Genomic DNA, 18098 nt, shown 5'->3' with positions numbered 1-18098 from the left:
ATCTTGAATACTAAATGCAATCCATTATCTGTACTTATATATACCGTATATATAGACACTGCACTGGAAACCTGGCTGGATGTGGACGCCTGGCAACCTGAGAGCAGTACCTGCCGCAGTAACGGCATCAGAACAAAATAAAGTCCATTTGTCTGATGAGGGAAACACGAAGTAAGTGACAAGAAACTGATCTTTCAGCCCTATTTTATTGTGCAGCCTCTAAAGGTCAATCGCAAAATAAAAAGGACAAGTCTATCTCGTAAACACATCACTGCTGCGCCAATGCCAACACCATAACTGTTTGGGATTTCAGAAACAATGACGCATGAAGATGATTTTCAAAGCAGATTGCTGATAAGAAAGAGGAAGTTTCTAAGGATTTTGCCTGTTTTCAGCAAATAGCACCCTGTCACGATTGCATGGGATCTTAAGCTCTTTCAGGGAAATAGTAACGTCTGCTTTTGTGAGTAATGTCTGCGTTTGGGTGCAAGCTTTCATTAAAGCTGTTGGAAACTTTCTGAGTATAATAGTGTCTAATGAAGCTTTAGTCCCGGTCTATTTGTACAAGGCCTAAATGTCAAAGAGATGTAACATATCAGATTGTAACAATGTTTATTGTAGTCTTTGCTCCTCCCAAAGCAAACAACAAAGGCAAGGGGATAGTGAAGGGAAAAATGTGGCAGTGGTGTAGGCGACTATTCTCATTCTCTTATTCTCAATTTTGTGCCCTTTGCCTGTGCTGGAGTGTCTAGTTTCTTTGTTTACTTTATGTCCTTAGGCTTTACAAATGTTTTGATTACATTGTGCAATAGGATTAGCATAGTATATGGCTGTGTCATGATTGGTCCATTGTTGTAGGCAGGGTGTATGTGAAAAACCTGCGCACACCTGAGAAAATAACACCCTTCAAACTATCTATTTTCACAGAAGACTGAGGTGGGGGCGTTAAAGTGCATATGACAGGTTTTAATGCTTTTGAGGATTTCAGCTGCATAATTATCACTTTATTTCAGTGAAGCAGCTATTTTAATGAGCAGAAAAGTTATTTTTTTTATTTTTTAAGCTGCTGACAGGAAGTGACATAGATGAAGGTAAAGTTACAGAGCAGCATTTCCCATTGACTTAACGTGGTCGGCACGGCAACAGTTTAAAATTTAGGAAAAGAAACTACACACATCACATGGCCAAACTTAAGAAAGCTGGGTACAATCTTAAGCAAAATGTTGAATATAATGGCGACAGTGGCGCAGATGGTAGAGAGGGTCGTCTCATGATCGGAAGGTCGGGGGTTCGAATCCCACCTCCTGAAAGTGCACATTGTCGTTGTGTCCTTGGGCAAGACACTTCACCCACATTGCCCCCAGTGTCTGCGTACACTGGTGTATGAATGAGATATGAATGGGTGAGTGGATCCTTGCTGTAAAGCGCCGTGAGTGCCTAATGTAGGTGGAAAAGCGCTATATAAATTGAGACCATTTACCATAATTGTGTTAACTTTGTGTTAGCAAAAATTGTGTCTTATGTGTCATATAACTTACCGGAAGTAGCCTAATTTATAGTCTTTACCAGATCATCTACTGCTGCTATTATGATTGCCAGCATAGCTAAAGTAAAATAAAATAAAACATAGATAAAGAAACAGCCCATCAAGTGGCCTGCTTACTTACTTCATTAGTGCGCACCGTTTAGTCCGGTTTTGGCCAGCGTCGCGGAGCGTGACCAAGGCAGGACGCTGTCAGCCTACGTCACAAGAAGGCTGTTCCTCCAGGCGTCCATAATCAATGACCAAACACAGTAGCCAATCAGCACGCACGCTCCAGGCGTCTTTAAACCCTCCGGTCCTTATGAATCACTTCTTTGCAAAGTGACCGGATTTGAGCTGCGCGCTGCGTCAGTGGAGCGTCTCATCCCACTCCGGTCTCACCTCACTCCGCTAAAACAATCTAATTTCCACAAACACAGGAATATATCTCACTCCAGACCTCGAGAGGAAGAGCTGCACTACTTTCCTACTTTCAACAGAGTTTGATTTTTTTTTTTTGTGTGGTGATCCTGTAAAGTCGTCATGTCTTGCGGCGAAGCCTTGGATCCCAGCCGGCGGTTCTGCGTGCTGTCGTGGGATCAGGTGCAGCGGCTGGACTCGATTCTTGGAGAGGCGATACCCATTCATGGACGAGGGAACTTCCCCACTCTGTCCGTGCAGCCCCGGCAGATTGTTCAGGTACTAACTATAGCCTGTGTCATCACTTTGGATCATGGCTTGAATGAGCCCTCAGCTTGTAGATTAGATACACTTTTTGTGGTTGTACAACATTGGTTTTAGACTTGAGTGAAAGGGTCCCTCACATGCTCATAAAGCGACTGAATCAAACTATATATAGGCCTATATAAAAGTTTTTTTTTTTTTTTTTTTTACCTGACTGTACTACTTTCTTTCAATACTGTATAACTGTATGTGAGAAATTAGTTTACAGCCTGTTTTTTTACTTTACTTTTCAGTCTTTATTAGCCATACATGTATAGCTCATCAATGCATGAGTCATTTCAGAGAGATGGACATTTTCCATCTTAGGGCATGCGTCTCTCCCCTGTCCACATTCTCAAGACATTACATCCCCCCCGCTTGCTTTTCAAATGGATTCAGCAGATACTATATACCCACCACATTTCCAGCCACTCATACATTTTGACGTGGTCATATTCTGCTCCCACTGTGGTCCCCCACTCTGCAAGCTTGGCTCTGCATCCCAAAACCATGATGGAAATTTCAAATGAGCATGCAGAACAGTTTCCGTCGTCAGGTAATATGTTTTGATATGCCAGCAGAGCAGAGCAGGGACTCGAGGCCTAGAAACCCATGCTTTTGGTTGCGGAGAAACTTAAACCAAGTCTGAGCCATTGACAGGGGTAATTTCTATAGATTTTCTTTCTGTTCTGAGATCTGAGCTCATCATGTAGCATATTCCTGAAGCGAGACTCTCCAGTTAGGACATGAGATGGGGATGTGAGTGTCTTGCAACTGAGCTGTAAATGTTTAACAACCTTAATTGTATTACAGCCTACAGACGTGACTGCATTGTCAGATCACTTTGTACCTCTAATTATACTTTATGTACTTTCCAACTGAAGGCAAGAGGTGCATTTCTAACAATTAGAGCCAGTTCAGACATATCTGTGGTTTTAGGTGGTGAAAGTTACCTCAGCACAAGCAATATGCTATCATCTCCACACTAATACATTTATTTCAAGGACCCCTTTGAAAACAAGATGATTCATCTCATGGGGTTGATCCTCCAATAAATATATGTCCATGAATAAATAAATAAGTACATTTTAACTCTGATGCCCTTCCTTGCTTATTTGTCAGTTTCCTGACCCAGTATGTATAAATAGCCCTGGCTGGTTATCTGATCACCATGGGAGAGAGGGTCACTAATCTGACCAGGGCCAGCCAGGAGATTTAGGTGTGTGCTTGTTCAGCTAAAGTGTGCAACAGGTACCATTTCACATTGTGCAGCAATAGTTATGGTTTAGGCCTTACAGTTTTAGAACTCATTCAAATTAGAAACCATTATGTTTGTATCAATCTTCATAGATTTAATGGCTTGTACTTTCTCAGACTACCTTTACTATTGTTTAGGGCAGGGGTTCCCAAACCTTTCAGTTTTCTGCGAAGTCACTCAACTAAAACTCAGGACCTCTTTTGCAAAATGGAATTATCATTTATAATAATTTAAGGTGCAAAACATTTCAAATCTGGTTTAATTATGTTAGTTTGGAGACTGTATTTTGATATTTGGCTTAATATAATAATAAAATATGCTATCAAGTTCAATGTCAGAAATGTATAAACTATTGTCTCAAAATCATCTTGCGACCCCCACTTCAGTGTCCTGTGACCCCCCAGGGTGTCCTGACCCCCACTATGGGGACCTCTGGTTTAGGGCATGTATTCCATGTGGTATTGTTACAGTTCTCATATAATAATGTAGAGTGATATTGGTCCAGGTGCGCTTTAAGTTGTAACCTGTATTTATGATCGTGTTGCACTTTATTAAATCTCAAATATTATCAGCAGAGTTTCAGTAAAAAAATAAATGTCTCGCTTTTTCTTTTATAATTTTTTTCTCCTTTTTGCCTGTGTTTTATGCTTAGTATGCCTCGTCTTGTCATTGCAGTAGAACCATTTGCTTAATAAACACGTATAACCTTTTTCTGCTTTTCTTGTCTGTAGCACAAATGGCACAGATATGTTTAATTTTCCAGTATACAAAGCATAAGATGCATTGATGGAACTGATGACGTATAACTGAGTAACTACAGGAGGTTTAGGTGACAAGCTCAAAATAGACACCACTAAAATATATCTTGTGATTGCATTGATGACTACGTATTGGTCCATTGAGTTCACATGGAGGAGAGACGGTGCCCAGGTCAGTGTGACAGGACGACCCCAGTGCTGACCCCACTGACCCCATGGCTTAAACACCTAAACCCTCTGAAGCTCCTCTTTTCCAAAGGCCTCTCATATTTACAAAAATGTTAATCTTATCGCAGAGTCCCGATAAGAGCGCTCCTGTGTGATCTGTACTTGGACACGGCCGACAGTCCTTTGATGAAAGCTCTGAGCTTGTGTTCAATCCTTATTGATGCGGCTTCACTGAATATTGACTATTTCATGCTCACCTTGAGATTTTTTCATTTATTTCAGAATCAGCATAATTTTGCTGATTTACTATTGCTGCGTTAGAACAGCTTTATCTGCAACTATTAAACTTAGGTCACTTGTTTACCTTAATAAAGCCATTCCATCGTCCCTCTGGGAATAATATAAGTCTTAATGGGATGATTGGGGGGTCTTTCATCTCCCCCGGTGTCTCTGGCCAGAAAACCATCATTGCAGCTTTCCCTGCACTGGATCGGAGGCGCAATACACACTAATGGAATCACGAAGAAGAAGCTAACGGGCAAAGCTAACTGTGGGCTAGCACCAATTAAACAGTATTTAAAGCCAGGTTTGAGTGAAAATGATCTCCATTGTGTTATTGAATGTACAATATCCTTCTCTCCCTTTGTCTTTTCTGTCAGCGTAGTATTTACTCTTAAGGACAATTAATGAGCAAAAAACTGTAACATTCTACGACACCTGCAGTGCTGCTTATGGCCTCTAGGGGCATGAGTCACTTAGTTCTGCTTTATGTGAATGCCCAGACATGTCCTTGAACTGCAATCCTGCCTATTGCAGTTATTTGTTAGTCACAAAGAAGTTATTTTTCACATCATCTATGACAAGAAGAGGTCATGTGATTGAAACCCATAAATAGGCCTTCCCTAAAAGGCATTGTTCCTCATTTTTCCTGTTTAAAGAAACAACAAAAAACAACTGAACATCTATAATTGTGAGTTGTGGTCTAAACATATTCCCTACTTTCCTACTTCTTTCCAATTTCTTCATGAGAATGAGGTTAAACACGTGTCACAGCTTTCAGGGAGCTGAGTGACCTGGCAGCATTCACATTATTAGCCTCCATCAGGCTAATTGCTCTTAGCATTGGTGCTACTTATGGGTTTACGTTTACGCATTTCACTAACAAAGCTTTTTATTATCTTGCCATAACTGTTTAATCTGAGATAATTCAATATCTTCCCTTGTTTGATTGTGTCTTCAGGTGGTGAGGGCGCGGCTGCAGGAGAAGGGCGTCTGTGTCAAGGACGTGAGGCTGAACGGCTCCGCGGCCAGCCATGTCCTACACCAGGACTCCGGACGTGGCTATAAGGACCTGGACCTTATCTTTGGGGTCTCACTCAAGGACGACCAGGCTTTTCAACTCGTGAAGGACGTTGTGTTGGATTGTCTGCTAGACTTTTTACCTCCGGGCGTCTGTAAGGAGCGGATATCGGCTCTCACCCTGAAAGAGGCTTATGTGCAAAAACTGGTCAAAGTCTGCAACGACACCGATCGGTGGAGCCTCATCTCTCTGTCCAACAACACCGGCAAAAACGTGGAGCTTAAATTCGTGGACTCCTTGCGACGTCAGTTTGAGTTTAGCGTGGACTCTTTCCAGATTTGCCTCGACTCTCTGCTTTTGTTTGACCGCTGCTCTGAAACAGCCATGTCAGAGAGCTTCCATCCCACCGTTATCGGGGAGAGCGTCTATGGGGACTTCGGAGCTGCCATCGAGCACCTTTGTCAACGAATCATAGCCACGAGGAGTCCTGAGGAAATCCGTGGTGGTGGTTTGTTGAAATACTGCCACCTGCTGGTTCGGGGTTTTAGGCCGGTCTCTGAAACGGACATGAAGCAAATGCAGCGTTACATGTGCTCGCGGTTTTTCATTGACTTCCCTGATATTGGCGAACAGCAGAGGAAACTAGAGACGTATCTCCAGAACCACTTTGCGGGGATGGAGCACAAGCGCTACGAGTGCCTGATGACGCTGCACCAGGTGGTGAACGAGAGCACTGTTTGCTTGATGGGCCACGAGCGGAGACAAACTCTCAACCTCATCTCAATGTTAGCACTGAGGGTATTAGCCGAGCAAAACGCGATACCCACTGTCACCAATGTCACGTGTTACTACCAACCGGCGCCATACGTGCAGGACATCAACTTCAGTAACTATTATATTGCACACGTGCACTCGCCGCAGGTGGCGACATGTGCTAACTCATATCAAACATGGCTGCCCTGTAGCTGAAGAGACTGTGAAAAAATGGACCATAAACAACAACCAAAAAGTTGCCAAATGTGACTGGAATGAAACAATCTTGTACTGCTGTGCATCTGATTGAGCCGTCCTACACAGATCAGGCGTGACATTGTGACCTTTGACATGTTTATAATGGTTGGGATATAGCCAGTGTCCAGTGGTTCTCAAACAGTTTCAATTGATGCTTTAGTGTTGCATTCAAAATTTCCCTATTTAGATCTGGTTTGTGTATTATTTAGTCCCACTTCAGGTCTGTTTTTGCCTGGAACTGGTTTAGCACAGGCTTAGTGCTGGTGGTAAGTTTGAGAACCACTGGCTTATTCGATATAAGAACATTAAGTGAGCTGCATGTCCTCTTAAATAATGTTTTAAATTGAGAGAAAATGGGCAAGGATTAAGTTTGGTAAGAGACAATTGGTGATTGGCTAAACAACCGGGTCTGAACATCAAGCTCCAAAGCTGTGGGATGTGTCTCCCAGTGGTTTTCTTTTAATATTCATTTGCAGAAAAGGTGCATGAGTCTGAATCATAATTTCAGCTTTGGCGTATTTAATGCATATTCAACATGAATTTCCGAGTAATACTTGACATTACATTTCCCCAGTTTAAGTCGTATTTGTGTCGTGATGCCACACCAGTTGAGAACCACTGGTCTAAACTATATAGTGAATCCAAGCACCTACAGCAGTCTATATAGATGAATGAATAAAACCCGGTATTTGAAAACGATGGGATTTCCTTCACGTAGTAACAGGCACGTGGTCATAATGTCGTTCCTGATCGACACTCGCAAAACATCTGTGAGATTGCTGGTCATTTCTGAGATGTAGCGACTGCATTCTATTTAAGTGTGAATGTCTTGATGAACCTTTCTTACAGAAGTACATTTTGGAAGTAATAATGACGTAGCTGGTATTTTCACACTGGCTTTTTGATTACTTACTGGACCAAAGATGTATTTGTTATTCTCAAAGCAAGTGTGATGTATTTTTCCAAGTGCCTAAATCCGAGCTGGACAAGTTCTCAAACATCTGCTGTGTATGGTAGATTACTGTCTCGCTTTTCCAACAGAAGCATTCAATTTTGTGACATTAAAAAACAACAAAATTACAGCCTTTGTTTTGTGGTCATTTTTCTGCCTATGATGTTATGGCATTTTACATTTGGAGTTGAGATGGGAGCGTGGTTGTTGTCTAGACCAGTGATTCCCAACTTTTTTACCCTCAGGCCTTTCATTTATATTTTCCGAGTGGTCCCTACATCAAGGGTGCTTCCGATTATTTAGAAAGTGATCAAATAAAACACCTAAAACACTATCAAGTTTATACAGTTTACCGTAAAATAACACTGTCCGGGTTCAACTTTTTAAATCTGAAATCTCTCCAAGTCCCTGCCAGTAAGTTCTTGTGTACCCAAGGGGATGTCTGTACCCCGTACCCCGTACCCTTTGTTGGTGTAGACCCGTGAGCCCGTGGATTGGCGCTATTGAAATGCATAGTCGGATTTGGTGAAACGTCTACTCGGATCCATTACGATCTCAGGACATGAACTATGAGGAGGCTTTGCTCAGGTACACTGACCACTCTTTCTTCTCTGACACTGTAGCTGTTCACAAAGGCTGGCCTGTTCTTGGACCCATGTTCGCTCTTGGAAACCCCGTTCTCAGGAACAGTCAGGAACAAAAAAGTATACCAGGAACAGCACCATTGTAGAGGCGGCTCGGTGGCAAAGGTGCAGAAACATGGACCAGGCAATGAAACTGTAATACATTGGAGACTGCCTGAACAAAACAGTCGCCGCAAAGAAAGATCACAGGCTCTAATATTTGGCTGGGCCGCCTTTTAGCTTTAATTATGACACACATTCGATACAGTGATGCCTTCATTTTTCACCAAGATCTTGTGTTGATGATGGGAGAGTGCAAGATTCTCAATGAGGTTAAGATCTTTGGTCTGTGGTGGCCAATCCATGTGGGAAAATTATGCTCCAGAGCCACTCTTTCATGATGTGAGCCTGGTGCATTGTCATTGTTGTGTAAGTTACAGTCTGCAAAAGATACATTGTTACAGTTACGTTGTTACAGTAGGCTGTACCATGAATGCACACACAATACACCAAAGCCCTACAAAGCATAAATTGACCCCGAAACCACCCAGGGTCACTTCTACCTCACATTGCCATCTTGGAATATGCCCGTGCCATCAGGAAAGTAGAAAAAAAAATCCTTTGATGGTTATTCAGGAAGTTCAGGTAGTCCGCTGATGTGTTTCTATGGGCCTGACCAACTACAGCAAGATCATGACAGTTAGTTAGATCCAAGTGATTACTTTCTTTTTGGCCATGTAGTGAAAGTGTATGTCAACATGGGCAACGGAAAACGGAAATATAGGAAGTTGTATTGGCCTAATATTGACAGTAGAAATTAAAGGGACTATACAGAGTTTAAACATTTTGAAATTATGTATTTTCCTCCCCCTACATGTTCCAACAATGTCCTGAGGTGTAGAATGAGCCCAGACCTGTTCACCACAACTGCCTCTAAAATCCTGCACTGTCGCTCAAAAGGTTGTTAATTCGTGTCCGAAGTGCCTCATGCACGAGCTTAATATAGAAGGTGCAGTTACACGTATGACCTGAGGTGGCAGTAGTGAGCATAGAATGGCCAACTTGCATCTAGCCCCTTCAATGTAAATTTAAATATTTTTATCACAAAGAATTGGCGGAATCTCTCAGTAAGGATTATGGGATTCCTCAGGCTAACGTATATGACTTTGCCCAATGCTTATAGACAATGTTAGTATATTTGGCCAATCAGTCGCCCATGTTGAACCAATGAGAGTGAACATCTGCAGAATTCATGTGTTTGACACAAACTGGCAATTTTCTAGTTGACAAACAAGTTATACAGATACAACTCCAAACAGGAAAGATGAATTGCACTGATGACAAATTCCACATGAGCTTGACCTGGCACGGTGTCATTGTTCTGTGTTGGGGTAGCTGTTTGCTTCATTGTTATGTTTCTAAGAAATGTGGAAAAATTTAGTGACACAAGCTGATTAAGCAAACGATCCATGCTATGTTTCTATGAAGGGACGCGTAGGTTTGTGGCAAAGGGAGCAGTCCGTAGGAGCGGGATGACCTGATCAGGAGATGTAGATGTTTTTTATTAAACTGTATTTTAGGAGCACATGACTCGGCGGAGCTGAGATCATCCTCATGGTGCAAACAGGAAACACATGTCCCTGAGGTGCAAGATCGGAGCAGGCGGACAATACTGCCTCAGCTTAGTATCTTTTTTTGAGGGGGTCAGAAAGTCAGGTTTTCTGTTTTGTCGTTCTAATGGAGTCATTTGTTCTATGACTGAACATTTTCTTACTGTCTACACCTTTGTTTTAAAGAGCTGTGAAGTCATACTGGGCACAAGTGCAGGAGGTGGTCAGAAGGAGGCCTGCAGGTGAGCTGACTCAGGTGAGCAGTGTGTGCCTGGGATATGCAGCCCCTAAAGTAACCAGAGGGAATGGTATCTGTTATTTAACTCCAGATCTCCAGTGCGTGGGGATAGTCACCGCAGCAGGACCAAAGAGGCAAAATAAAGTGAGCAGACAGTGGCAGCAGCAGCAGAGGCAGCCGCGCGGAGCATTCCTGGCATTACAGGCCGCTGACAAACAATCCTAACTTTATCCAGAGCACTGGGCCAACTCAATGGCCACAGTGTGTCGAGTTTAACTGCTGAGAAGTGCCCCGATCCGCCGCCCTGTCTCTGTCCAAAAGATACCACTGGCAACTTCAGCAGATAGTTTGTAACAGGTACGTCCTACCTTCAGGATGTTATTGTAATAGATGCCTAACCACCAATACAAGCTTGGACTACAATGTTCATGTTTCATATTTTAGATACTCTATATGATATAAATGCATTTTTCTTAAATCAAACTATTGAACAGATGCTTATCTATATTGTTTTTACATTTACCATTTTATTCATGCTTGCAACGCGTGAGAACCATGGCTTAATCTGCTCTTTCAAAATACGTCGAAAACATACAATAGCTAAGGACATATTTACTTTTTTTTTCCTGTATAATGTATTTGTATGTTTTGTCTTTGGTTGCATCCTATCCTCGACCTGGCCTCATTGGCAGCTCATAGATGAACAGGTTAAGCTACAGGGTAGAAACATTTAAGGTTGAGGATAAAGTGCAATGATTCTTGAGACATTGTTTTAGGCCAAAGGCTGGATATACAGAAGTTCTTTGTGATAAACTTCTTTATACCCCTGTGCCAGGCTGCAGCAGGGCAACATCATGTGGAGATCCCTATACATTTCTCAATGGGACAGGAAGTGCCAAGTGCAGAGGGAAGCTGCAGCGGGGCTCCTGACTTCAATGGACAGAGGGAATGTCCCAGGAGGTTTTCACACTGAGTCATGCACATGGACTGGAGCCGAGTTCGCTTTAGGTTTGTTGATTCAAGGATCAGTGAAAGTCATTGTTTCACATTCTCCACACATACAGATGGATTCTATTTTCCTCATCTATTTATAAAGCTAGTTTGCAGTACCCGTCCAATGAAGGGCTTTTAGATTATTTAAGTCTTCACAAAAATAGGCAATTACAATATAATAAAAGCAGTACTAACTTGTTTACCTTAATAAATCCTTTACTTAGTCCCTCTTGGGGTAATTCAAGTTGATTGTGATTGGGGGGTCTTTCATCTCCCCCTGGTGTCTCTGGCCAGAAAGCCACCGGGTCGGAGCCACAATACACACTAATGGACTCATGAAGAAGAAGCTAACAGGCTAACGGGCAAAGCTAACTGTGGGCTGGTGCCACTTAAGCAGTATTTACAGCCAAGTTACAGTGAAAAAAAATGATCTCCATTGAGTAAGTGGATGTACAATATCCCTCACCCTTTATCTTTTCCATCAGTGTAGTATTTACTCTCACAGACAAATAATGAGTAAAAAAAATGCAACATGCTGCGACACCTGCTGTGGCACTTATGGCCTCTAGGGGCACAAGTTACTTCAGCTTTATTTCTGACATGACACAAAGGTAGTGCATTTCAATCCAATCTAAAAGTGATTTTGGTCCCTCTTTAAAACACGCTTCAGTTCATTTTCTAAAAGCCCCCAGATCTAGGTCCTGTTTCAGTTCAGGACACAAAGAGTTACGCAGTGTCGCACCCTGGACAGCAAAGGCCCAACGTTTATCAGGATTTGTCTCCTGTTCTGAGAGAATGTGATTTTATGTTTTATTGGAAAAACCTGGAAAAAACTCCCCCAAAATACATAAAGCAGCTGTGTTTTTTCAGGGTTCCAAATGACACTGTGGATTGCTCTGCAGAGATAAGGTCAACAAACACTGAACTTCGAGGGTGATATAGGTCAGTGCCATCGTGCCATGTCATGACATTTACCAATACTTCCTCATAACCTCCGAAGCCAAATGGAAAATACTTCAGTATCACAATAAAGCATCATTATCATTGTTTTTATGAATGAACTGTGTGCGACAATTACTACAACCTGCAATTGCTCCTGTGAGATTACTCTGAGGGTCATCGAGTGTGACTCTCATTCAAGAAATCTGTTGAATTGACCTGAGCTGCCTGTGACCTTTGGCAGCAGGTCTCGGGTGACGCAACAACAACAACCTACCACTAAGACATGAACTGTTTGCAGAAAGAGAACATTACTGGAGCAAACTGGCATTGCAAAGTCTGGGAATCAAACCCACAAGCTTGTTGCTGTGAGGTAAAAGCTCTGACTGTCTATGCCCACTTTAAATCAATCTCAACCCAAAAGACAAAATCAAGCAGGAAATGAAAGTCTGAATTCAAGTTATTGTAACATTTGTAACATATTGTAAAGTTATGACCTGATAAAAGGTGAAACATCTTCAGCTTATTGAGAAACACAGCCCAAATGACGAGAGACCGAGAGCACAACATGTACCTAATGCAATGCAGATTTTTGTTTTCAGAATTTTGTCTAATGTATCAGTTTCTCATGTGTTCTTCAGCCTTGTGCGTTCATCCTTGTAGGTTTTTGGCAGAGAACCTGGGCCGATGAATTGAAACATTTTGTCTTTTGGTGAGAGCCTCTTCACTTTGGGAATTGTTGCTTCCTGCATGAGATCACTCGCAATCAGCAAAATGTCTCCACAGCAAAACAACCCCAACAAAACAAAACACCCACTTGGCCCCAAAACCGTCCTACGCTGCTGATCTAACCTCATAAAAAACACATACATTACACATACATCCTACATATTCAGTCCTCTTCTCGAAACACTCGCTCCTCACTTCATAATTTCAAAGTGGGAAACATAACTTTATAATCTCACAGACGTGTTTGCACCCACACATGTTCACTGCAGCTCAAGGTCAACTCCAAGGTCAAGACCCCCCCAGGGACTTCTTTATTGGACCCGTAAACAGACTTTCTTCTGTTCACTGGGATTGTGTGCTTTTATTTGTGGTAGTAAGTTAGAAAAGGATGAACACTGTGGAAGGTTTACACTGCTGATCAACTTCTCTGTTTAGTTAAGGTTGGTTTATATAGTTAGGCCTAATCCTGCACATGATTCCAGTCACGAAAGTCGACTGGAGACTTGTTTTTCCCATTGTGAGTCTTAGAAACAATGTAAATATGGCTTTTTTTTTTTTATTAACTACGATTGATTAATTACATAAGGTTTAGTGCGATTAAAAATAGTAATCGTAATCACTCTATACTTCAGCGGCACAGACACTCTTTCAGTTTCCCTTTTCCTGCAGACGTTGCTTAGGGACGAACACGGCGTAAAGCCAAAAACAATGTAACCGTCAAACTTGTTTATACACACAGTTAAGCTGACATAATCTGACAAAACATAATCATTCTCCAAAATAAATCAATCAAGACTGCTATTGTCTTTGAAGTGTTTGAAAGACCACACAGGCCTCACATCTCCACTTCAAATAAGTCAAAATGTAGGAAAATACAAAGATACATCTATAATATATCTCTAAAATAAAAATACAGCCTTTCATAAGCCTTAATAAATGAGGCTTAAATGCAATTAATAACCATTAATTCATTACAAAGGCCATAATTAACTAGATTAAAAATATTTATTGAGTAGCACCTCTAATAGTAACAGATGCAGCAATAAAAAAAATACACTGAATGCAAACAACATACAATGATAAAATCAGGAACATTGCGTCCAACTGTCCCGACAAGTCAATGACCGGTGACAACTTGAAAGTGTGTCATTTCATTCCAAATCCCTGCTTGTCTAAAGCGCCAATGTTCCCTCTTTACTGTGTATATATATCTGCAGAAAGCATTGCTGCGTCAGACATCAGCCCTGACTGTGACGGGACGGCGGGTTTCAATGCTCCTCTAATTGGATCAGGGGCTAATTGAAAAGGAAACGGGAGTAAGCAGGGATTTACACACTAACACAATTTGTGTTCCATGTTTCGGCAATTATTGCACAGTCTGATCCGTCGCCGTTTGATTTGGGTAATGCCAACTTGTGAATGCCTAATCTCAGCTGGTCTTCGAAGCTGATTTGATTACCCTTGGATGGGAAAACATGTGGGTATAGCAGGATATATGGCTATACACAGTGGGAAGAAAAAGTCTTGATCTTGGTTTTCAGAGAGCTCTTTAGAGCGAGGCATGGTGCACATCAGACAATGCTTCTCAACAAGAGACAATTCTTAACTAGTGTGTGTTTTTCAGTGGCAAGAGAAGCTTTAAGCCACACCTCAGTGATTGGACTTCAGGTTGGCTCACAACTGACTAAATGTCTGCATAAACTTGTCTAATTAGCTCTTGGAGCCTCCTTAGCCAGATGGTGTACTCACTTATTCCATGCTGTCCTGTGAATGTTTACTTGTTATGGCCAATACAAATATGATCAAATGTAAATGTTAGGGTGGTATTTGAAGCAGACACTGTTTACTCATTCTTGTGATTTTAATAAAGATCAGACCACATTGTTTGAGGTGTACTCACTTTTTCCTCCCACTGAAAGCCTGAATCGAAATCTGATAACACTGATGATTTGCTTTTTGGGTGAAATCCTCAATTTTGATTCAGTGTTTTTTTCTTTTTAATGGTGTGCACTTGTATGTGTCTGTGAATGCGGGACAATGGATGCAAACAAGGTGATGGCTCCAACCGGGCAGGGCGTGTTTGGATGTGTCTCGTGCACTGCCCCGACTTAAAGTGATAGTCTGTAAGTTTGCAAAGTGAGGAAAGAGTGAGTGTGGACCAGAAAGCCAGTTTGGAAAATGAGGAGAGAAGAAACAGAATTTTCAAAATCAAGCTCCCGCCCCCTTCCCTCGTGATTGGACCTGAGAAGCTGCTTCACAGGAAAGCTCGTCTCATTGGTCATCATTGGTGGTGTCCCTGCATTCTGATAAATGTGTCTGAAATCAGCAAAGGGAAGGATTTTTGTATGTTACCTCAGATTTAGATTTTGTAAAACATCTAAACATACAGAATATCACTTTAACCTCTTAGCCAAGTGCATTTTCTCTAGTTTGGAAGAAGCCAAATCTAAAAGCTTCAGGACTGGAGAGCCACTGTAATGCCTTATTCGAAAGCTAAGGCCTGCAAAACTGATCCTAACTTTTTTCGTTGTGTTGTCAAATTTTTGTCGCTTTTTTTGTTGCTTTTTTGTCACATTTTTGTTGCTTTTTTGACACATTTTTGTCACATTTTTGTCACTTTTTTGTTGCTTTTTTGTCACTTTTTTGTCACTTTTTTGTTGCTTTTTTGTCACATTTTTGTTGCTTTTTTGTCACATTTTTGTCGCATTTTTGTCACATTTTTGTCACATTTTTGTTGCTTTTTTGTCACATTTTTGTTGCTTTTTTGACACATTTTTGTCACATTTTTGTTGCTTTTTTGTTACATTTTTGTTGCTTTTTTTGTCACATTTTTGTTGCTTTTTTGTTGCTTTTTGTCACATTTTTTATACTTTTTGTCACATTTTTTATAGTTTTTGTCACATTTTTATTGCTTTTTTGTTGCTTTTTTGTCACATTTTGGTCACTTTTTTGTCACATTTTTGTTGCTTTTTTGTTGCTTTTTTGTCACATTTTTGTTGCTTTTTTTGTCAAATTTTTTATTGCTTTTTTTTTGCTTTTTGTCACATTTTGGTCACTTTTTTGACACTTTTTTGTCACATTTTTGTTGCTTTTTTGTCACATTTTTGTCACATTTTTGTCACATTTTTGTTTCATTTTTGTTGCTTTTTTGACACATTTTTGTTGCTTTTTTGACGCATTTTTGTCACATTTTTGTTGCTTTTTTGTTGCTTTTTGACACATTTTTGACACTTTTTTGTCTCATTTTTGTCACATTTTTTATACTTTTTTGTCACATTTTTTACACTTTTTTGTCACATTTTTGTCACATTTTTTATACTTTTTGTCACATTTTTTATACTTTTTGTCAAATTTTTTATACTTTTTGTCACATTTTTGTTGCTTTTTTTGTCACATTTTTATTGCTTTTTTGTTGCTTTTTTGTCACATTTTTGTCACATTTTTGTCACATTTTTTATGCTTCTTCTACTCACATAATAACTCTGCTGCCACTACTGCCCATACCACTACTCTACTAAATCTGTTACTTCTCTATTGCTCTCTGCTTCAAAACATTTTGTCCAGTAATAAAGTGAACTGGATTTTCATACAGTTCACCTTCTTCCATCCAGCTGGCCCAGATAACACAGAGGTTGCACACTTGTGAAGACATTGGTGAAGTATAGAGGCTCAGATGAAGAGAGCTCTGGATAAAATGGCAGCCCTTCGAAGAACCACAGGATCTTTTTGCAGACACTCTATAACAAATGACTCAGTGTCTGTTCACTGCCAAAGTGTAATTGACTGTTATGGATAGGATATAATACCTATCTTACTTCCATTCATCTATTTTTCTAAATTCTTCCATGTAGAGTGATGGGAATTCTTACTTTTTTGTCCAACTTTTTGTTCTGCCAGTAAGTGCTCTTTGTCTTTTTTACTGTAAGTTCATGGTCAAACATCTGTTGCTCAATACATAGTAATTTTTAGCACGGTTTGTCATTAAGCCCCGGTTATTTTGGTTTGGTTGAGTCTAGCACTGGCACCACTGGTTATTTTTGGTCAAATGTAAAGGTGGCACCGCCAAACCAGTCGTGGATGTGGTGGGGTTTGGCGTGTGTGTGGCGATAAATAGAGACTCGGAGACAGCTGAAGGCACAGAGATGCTCTTAAAGTCTTTGGGTGGTCCTCGGCACTACCTTTCTACAAGTGCCGAACAGTGGTCATTATTAACTGGCAAACTCCTACTACACTGTGCCAGGAGTCACCTCGAAGCAGCTGCTCATGTGAACGTCCAAACAATTCTCCCACTCTGTTTTGACACGCTCTATTACAGGTTGTGCATCCTCCGCTAGATCCAAAAAAAAAAATTGACAGCGAAATGAAATCATTCATTTTCTGGTCTGATGTCATCCAAAAAAATGCCATAATTGCCGAGGCCTGGAGTCTTTGCTCTTTGACTGACAGAGGCAGCAGCTTTGGGGCAGAGAAGAGGAGCTGTTTGAAAAGATCTCTTTGCTCAGTGTCTTCCAAAAACACAGACGGTCTCGGGTTCGATTCCCGCCTGGACTGTGTGGAGTTTGCTTGTTCAGCCCGTGTCGGCAAAACATGTACAATAGGTGAATCCTCCAGCCAGGGGATTCTGACCATCAGCCTGGCCACACACACGGATGGGTCAAATGCAGAGGACAAATTTCCCTACGGAGACAATAAAGTAAACCTTAACCTTAACAAAAGAGGACACTTTCTTCAGCCTGCCCCGAAATTCCCCTTCTCTGTCAATGAAACCTTGGAGTCAAAAGACGAGACGAGGCTTGATGGCTGATGATAGACTTTCTCCTCAGCAGAAAACTCAGTGCCTTTGGTGCGTGGCAGTGTTTCTCAGACGTACGGGGTCAAGAAGACTGAGCAGGGGTAAAGAGCGCTCCTGCAGGTCCTCGTCAGACTGAACCATTCTGCTGAACAGTGATTCATGTGCAATAACCTCTGTATCTGCAGCAATCAGTGTCACTTTATCACCTGCACTTTGACTGTTAACTTTGCAAAGACAACTTTGACAGTGACTTTTTTCTCTCCACGACAGTGTTAATTTCGTCGACTAAAATGTTGAATCTTAATTTTAGTCAAAGTGATATTTTTGACAGCTAAAATTGGACTAAAACTAAATTAAAAGTTTTTCATGAGACTAAAACTATGATTAAAATGTCCAGATATATTAGTCGACTAAAATAAGACTAAATAAAATTGAAAAAGAGAGACTAAAATCATCCAAACTTCTATTGCCAGTTTGAAAGA

General features: G+C 41.0%; 1 protein-coding gene across 1 annotated transcript; it reads left to right on the top strand.

Annotated features, from left to right (window-relative positions):
* The first annotated feature begins 1881 nt into the window (after positions 1-1881).
* tent5ba (terminal nucleotidyltransferase 5ba) lies at positions 1882-7112 on the top strand. The gene is made up of 2 exons (XM_079560893.1): positions 1882-2221; positions 5670-7112. The coding sequence occupies exons 1-2, from the start codon at positions 2066-2068 to the stop codon at positions 6696-6698; spliced, it is 1185 nt and encodes a 394-aa protein (XP_079417019.1). The 5' UTR covers positions 1882-2065; the 3' UTR covers positions 6699-7112.
* The last annotated feature ends 10986 nt before the right edge of the window (positions 7113-18098 follow it).

Source organism: Gobius niger (genome assembly GCF_951799975.1).
Source record: "Gobius niger genome assembly, chromosome: 8".
In the NCBI taxonomy this organism is placed as follows: domain Eukaryota; kingdom Metazoa; phylum Chordata; class Actinopteri; order Gobiiformes; family Gobiidae; genus Gobius; species Gobius niger.
This window is presented reverse-complemented; position numbering and strand designations above follow the sequence as displayed.